The sequence below is a fragment of the Etheostoma cragini genome, chromosome 4 (genome assembly GCF_013103735.1).
Source record: "Etheostoma cragini isolate CJK2018 chromosome 4, CSU_Ecrag_1.0, whole genome shotgun sequence".
Classification (NCBI taxonomy): domain Eukaryota; kingdom Metazoa; phylum Chordata; class Actinopteri; order Perciformes; family Percidae; genus Etheostoma; species Etheostoma cragini.
In genome coordinates, this window is record NC_048410.1 from 14,283,580 (window position 1) to 14,290,635 (window position 7,056).

The following is a 7,056-nucleotide window of genomic DNA, read 5'->3' on the forward strand; positions in this document are numbered from 1 at the left end:
CTCCTGAAGCTCAGTTTTTTTGTTTTGTTAAACCATGTCCAGCCCAGACTCATGTGTTCATGTAAAGTTGGTTTTATAGATGGGCCTGCAAAAATGAAGTTACAAAAAAAATGTTTAGGGGATAGTAGTATATGGAGTCAAATCTGCAAATAAATAGTTCAGTGTTATATCATATCATATAGGATTGGATGTGCTGTAGCCAATGGCATAAGTTTGGGTACATTGGTTCAACATCTCCACTTAAAAGCAAAGTTAAAATTTTGAACATCAAACATATAATTTTCTGCATTCTTGGGAATATTTCTGCTGCGACAATATGCGACAAATATTTCTCCCCCCCCCCCCCCCCGGTATATCACACCTATGACACTAGCCTAGTTTAATTTTTTTTGTTATGATATTTTAGTGCAATTAAAACAGATTAGGATTTCTAAAAAATAAAAGAACGTTTCTCTAATGAAGTGCCGTGAGAATCACGTGAGAATCAAGGACCCTCAGACAAAAAAACTTGATTTTACAAGCGTTTTGTTATAAGAGTCCCAGTTTTGAGGAGCTTTTTTCAAGTTATTCTTCCCTGTGAGAGAAATAACAGTGGGAGGTGAATGATGTCGAGATAATCCGCTTTTCTCAGTGGACCACCTGTGTCCGTGTGAAGGGCCCTTAAAAGTCGCCCAGGGGCCAGCAGTGGGGCCCCTGTCATGCCGCCGCCGCAGCAGCAGCACCACTTGCAGTCAAGCAGCAGGACTCCAGGCACTCACTTCCCCAGCTGCTGACGTCAGCTGGCAGCCTGGGCTGTGCTCGCCGCTCCGGACATAGCGCCGAGAAAAATGCTGCTCTCCGTACCGCCAAGGGCAGGAATCAACCCATACAACGGCTATAACAGCAGAAACAGCAAAAAGGTAAACGCTTTCGGGATTTCCCTTTATTTAAGGCTCGTTCGCCCTGCAGGGCAACAAGCCCGCGTTTGTCGCGACAGAAAAGGGCTTGTGACAGTGAGCTGCAGTGTCCTTGAAAAACCAAACGTACTGAATTTAACTTCAGACTTTATGGAGTGAAAATCGACGTATAGAGCACCCGTAGCCTACTCCGTAGGTTTGCGTAGGTAAGAAAATGAGCCGCCGCTCGGTCCTGTCATGTTGGACCCCTGGTGTTTTAATTCGTAGTATTTCTTCGTGTGTACTACTGTAAGGATGTCGATACGGCTCTGCTCACTCATTTGAAAAAAAAAAAGTCAATGGTGGAAAGCAACTTTTATGGGGGAACTGTAGCGCGTTGGGATAGCGCGTCTGTGCCTGGATGTGTTTGTGGAAGTGGGGGTAGGGTGAAAGGCAGGCCGAGGGGAACATGTTACAAAATAGATGACTCCGGACACACACATCTAGTGTTAATAAATCAGGTCGTCATTGTCTCCGCTGCCGCGTAAGTTTTGCAAAGTTTTTTTTTTCTCTCCCTCGTTTCCCATCTGAAAGCAGAATATGCCCCACCCCTTGAAAATCCCACCAGACCAGGATGACTACATTCCCAGAATTATGAATCGCGCTGTGGTCATTACATTCAATGTTGACATGGTCACTTTTGTAACCAATATGTGAGGGATGGATACTCGCAACAAGATTTGATGATTTGACAGCAGTACAAGAGTGGGAAAACAAATTAAGTTGTGTTAAAATGCATTAATTTCTGGTTACTGCTGGCAGAGCTGATTTTGTTTGCATAATTTTTCTTTTGCTTTCTAAAATCCCTTTTACTGAGCTGTGTATAATGTAGGTTGCACGTGTGTGTGTTCTCTTTCTATGGACCAAAATGGCTTAGAAGTGATGGTAAAAGCTATTTCATTATAGCCTAGATGGCAACATTACGTTGTGATTTCCCGTCCACTAAATTCCCTGTAGCTCTTCCTTTTCTTCTTCTCTGGCTGCTTTTCACAGACTGTGTTGCTGTGTGCTGCGCTACGGGAAATCTAAATGGCATTTGAAAAATGTATATTGACTTATTGTCTTTTTGTGATCTTGGGCACCGCCTGGCTGCTCATCCCTCCCAGATGTTACACTAGTCTGAAGAAAACAGCATTGTGTATGAATTCTTTGTTCTACACACACTCACACACAAAATTTGCAACTTATTTTTTAATGTATTTTTATTTTTTAATGTTTTAATGTATTTACATTTATGTGCAGTCCTTTACTGTAGCTGTTACTAGGTTGTTGGACCTGACAAATAATTCCTTCCCTAAACTATCAGTTCCAACCATTGTAGCTCACCAGGGACAAATACAAATGTTAAACATCACTTAAAAGGAAATACAACGCAGTTGCAGTTTCATTCTTTAAAATTTGTATAATGTGTATAGTTTGTATAAATTGTATACTATAAATTAAGAAGCTGTTACACAGTTATTAAGTATTGCACATCCTATAAGCTGTCCTCATTTTAAACAGCAATGCCTCTCCCAATATCAACATTTATATATGTATATAGTCGTCTCAGGGAGTGTGCATCTCGTCCCTCCCCCCCCCCCTTTTTTCCCCTTCTGCACTAGTTATAATTTATATTTCTTGTTGATACTGTAAAGGGATTGCTTCAATCTTGTTGCACAGGTATTGCATATGTGTATATTGTCAATAAATGCATTATATTCTATTCTATCAACTTAGTTCTAGAAGCGTTGGAGCTGCAAAGATGAGCTCTTAGTAGATTAAAGCAATTCTGCAACTTTTTGATAATCGCTTTATTGTTTCAATAGTTGTTTTTTTTTAAACTGCCTTTTGCAACATTAGCAGGTTCCATCTGTTCATGATTTGTCGCTGTTCTGGTCAGATATATATGATAGTACTAGGGATGCACCAATTTGACTTTTTCAGTACCGATACCTGGGCTATGGCCATCGGCCGACACACAGTACTGATCCAATACCAGTGTGTCAATAAGCTGTATGGCTCACGGGGTGGAAGTTACTGGGATCCTTTTTTTATGTGTAGCTCCACATCAGGCTTGACTTAATTATCTTCACTAGTTTTGCAAATAATAAGTACATGGATATACATTTACTGAATTATTGGAATAATAAATTGTGCACCAGCAACTTGGTGAAACATTTGAACAAGAATTACAATTCATAACGTTTAAATTGAGCAACAACTTGGTCGAAGGCAAAAATCCAGCGTTTTCCCCAAAATGTTGAATTTTGCCTTTAAGCAGAAATGAACGCAGCACTAGGGCAGTTAATTTGATTTAAAGGATCAGTCTGACATCATAGGAAAGCTCACATTTATGCCTTTTGTGCAGGTTGCCTATTATAGGTTATATTTTACTGTCCATTCTGAATACGTAAAATCTTTTCTAAAATCAAATTGACAAAAATACTGCTAAAGGTGAGTGTTCCTGGAACCTGGGATAAAATTCCATCTGAAAAGACTGATTAAAAATATAAATAATGAACTGAAATGTATAAGAAACGCTTTTGATCCTACACAGGTAAAGTGTCACAGTACAACAACAGATAAGTAACTTTAAAAATCTGAAAGAGACTAGAATTATGTATACAGAAACCAGAGGGTGTTATATGCTGTAAACACTGTAAAGCCCTGCTTTTGGTCTATATACATAGAATTGACTTGGCCTTGCTACATACATTATGAACGTGCACAACATACAAACAAAGCTAAAACTTCAATTTAAATAAAAAACGTTTTAAATAGAGTGTAAAAGGACATCAAGTTTTGGTAGGACCAAGCCTCTCTGTTTTGTGGAGCTGAAGTTCACAGAGAGGTCGAGTTCCTGTGTTGTGATTTCTTACAATTCCTCCTCCCACATCCACCTCATCCTCATTCTTTATCTCCTGCTCACATTCTGCCATACCGGAGCTGCACTAGTACACAAAATAAAAGCCTGATCACAAAACAAACACGCCGAGAGGTTAGAAAAGCGCTCTTGTGTGTGCAAGGTGATTACCCAGCCTGACAACTAAGAGGTGTTTAGTTTCTGTTGTGCTTTAAGCAAGCTGCTCCTCTCCTGACTCAGCACCTCATTTCCTCCCTCAAATAAATATAATTAATGTTCTCAAAGCAAATTTGGTAGGTTTCTGTGTAAAGCTTCCTGGTTGCAAAAATAACAACAGGCGGTTTGCCGCTTCTAAGGTATCAAGCGTCTCGCTCAGGGGCTCATCAAAAGGCTGGTTTTTATACTTGTCAATCAGATTTTGTTCTCATGTTGGCAGGGGTCCTTTTCAATGTTGACATACTGCTGTGATTTCAAAGATCTGCTTCAACACACACTTTATTGGATCAAAACATAACTGGAAATGAAAAGAAATGAAATAAAAACATTAAGTGGAGCATTCAGTTGTGACACAGATGTAAAGACCGCTCAGACATGAATACAGGCAGAAGGGAAGTCTCCCATGCTTCTTTAAATAATTTCACTTTCACATTATAATATATGGTTCGGTGAAATTGAATAACCCACCAAGAGATTTCAGGAGAAAAAAAGGCACAGTGATTAGTTAGCCCAGATCATGGTTGCATGTACTAATGGATTCATATAATAAGTAACAGTTACTGTTACAGTAACTCGGTCAGATTCAACATTGACAGTTTGTGTTTGGCTCGCCTGCTTTTGTGAATCAAATTGTACAGTTCACATGTAAACTGTCCAATCAGCACGGTTGATTTTGAGCCGGCAATGATTAATCACTCTTCTCTCAACACTGGGGGCAAGAGCATTTCAAACATGCTCTGATAAACATGACAACAACAGTTAAAGACACAGATACTTACTAAAGTGATTGCAGTGACAATTGGTATGATGAACTGATCCAAGTGCATAGAACTGATTAAAATCATTTGTACATATGGTCCCACAGGCATACTGTGGCACCTAAAATTGTGTTTTGGCGGCCTGTTGGTACTAATTGAATGTAACTGATACACACCAAATATTATTTATTGACAAAGAAACTCAATGTCACTTTCTATCCTGCAGATCTGATCAATGCATCCCTTTAATAATTCATTTATATTTATTGAAACACAGCCAGATACATGCTTCCAAAAGAAATAATCATGATGCTCCATGACTGGTGGATGTGAAAGTAGGCAATTGATAACACAGTAGCCATGTACATGCAATGCAGTGGACTGAGTGTCTGTTAGTTTGTTGTGGAGTTTGTTTTTCTCTGGTGATCAAAAGTTGTTCAATGCAGCTCTAAGCTAGGAGCAGAGTGTCTCAATTACATCCAGCAGAAGACACAGACAAGTTGATTTTTACACTGTAATGTCCCACTCACTATAAATATTGTTCACAATAAAAAACCTTCTAAGGGATCCATACCAAATTGATTAAAACATAAAAGACACTATGGACCCATTAAGCATTATCATATTTTTCAACTCCCTGAGCTAATAAGCTATATCTATTATATTATCTAGTAAATATCGTCTTAAAAAGTCCAGTATCGGTTGGGTTGAAATGACAACATGTTAATCTTGCTTTCATTACATTTTTTTCTACATGCTAAAGTTAAATGCTGTGTACAAAAGGCTTTGAGTTTGAACACATCATATATGCTCACCAATGCATATTTGTAACAATTCCACAACAGGAAATACATTACACACACAAATAACTGCTGTCTCCAGGGCTACTTTATAAATGTGTCGGTATTAAACCAGCTGCTCTGCTGCAGTGACTTTGTTCTCACTGAACTCTGTTGTAGAGTCACCTTTGTCCTTATGGCCCTCTGCCAGTTATATGTTTATCTATCTCATTGTTTAATGGTGTCAGATGTTTTAGATTGGGCCAAGGTGAACAGGTAGAGAGGGAGAACAAGTCCTTGGAGAAAGCAAGGCTGTCAGAAATCCGATGCCAAGTGCCGCAGTGATGCCAGACACTCGGTGTGCTTCACATTTTGTTAGCTCTCTAGCTGAGCTGAGGGCCAGTGTTTGTCAGTATCCGTTTCCAAGCTCCCCAGCTTTGGCCACCTGACTTGGCTTGAAAAGCCACGCATGCATGTGCATTTGCAGTGTGCAAGTAGACAGGGTCAACCCCGCCTGGTCTGGAAACCTGCACATTTTATTCTTCTGCTTCAGTTCACAATTTTGTGGGAACAAATTACAAACTGGCTCATCTTCCTGGCGCGATATTGGTGGGTTTAACACGATGACAATAGAAAAGCGACCAAGCAGCTTGTTGTTTACATTCAACATGGCAGGCGCCGAACGCCACCGAAGCGCAGCAAACCCGTTGATGCCGCTATCGCTTCTACGTCACCCGGCTCCTTTGTCTGATTGGTTGAAGGACTTTCCAATTGCGTACAGAGTCATTTACACCATGCCCTTGGTCCCGCCTCTTGTGCAGAGAAAATACTGAGCGGACTCCCCAGATTATTGCTCAATCTCAAATCTATTGAGCTTGGTCTGGTGATAGGCAGACTATTGTGTAAGTGCATCAAGGTGTGATCAACAACATTAAGATAAATAGGTGCCTATAAAAGAGACAAACGGAAGAGAAGGGTTAGAGACAAAAAGCCAGGAAGGAGGACTCAGGAACGAGTCTAGACGTGAGTTTGGTGTCCCTGTCACCTAGTTGGAATGCAGAGCTCCTAATTCAAATGGCAAATGATAAGATCAGGAGCAGATACAGAGGATTTCTTGCCTGCCACCGTACTGCGGTTTACCGCTTTAATAGAACCAGTCCTTACCTAACTCTCAACTAATGTAAACTAGACTATTTTCCCAGATATATTAGTCTGACAAATTAAGTAGTTTTTTTGTTTGTATCGTTTTTAACAACACAACAATTTGAATCAAATAGCTTTTACAAAATGTTTGTTAATGCTTCAAAAGCGGCATCTAATTCCTTTTCCCATGACTCATTTTCCTTGTCAGTGCTACAGTGGAGCTGGTGCAAAGTGTCATCTCAGCGGCGTAACTCTAGACAAGCCGGATGCTGTGTCCTCATTCAGCCAGGCTATAAATCTGTGCATTAGCATGTAAGTCAGTCAGCTGGTGAGACAGCCACGGCTCTTTCCTGTTGGAGGTAAGACATGAAGTCAGTACA

The 7,056-nt window shown here is 40.1% G+C and overlaps 1 protein-coding gene across 2 annotated transcripts in view; it reads left to right on the plus strand.

Moving 5' to 3' along the window:
• The first annotated feature begins 640 nt into the window (after positions 1 to 640).
• The window catches only part of LOC117943258 (RNA-binding motif, single-stranded-interacting protein 2-like), a 25,433-nt gene continuing 19,017 nt past the window's right edge, over positions 641 to 7,056 (plus strand). The window contains exon 1 of one of the 2 annotated variants that reach the window (XM_034869272.1): positions 641 to 899. In XM_034869272.1, coding sequence (XP_034725163.1) covers positions 828 to 899 — 72 coding nt within the window. In that variant the 5' untranslated portion in view covers positions 641 to 827. The remainder of the gene's footprint in view (positions 900 to 7,056) is intronic. The other variant, XM_034869273.1, reaches the window with a different exon arrangement.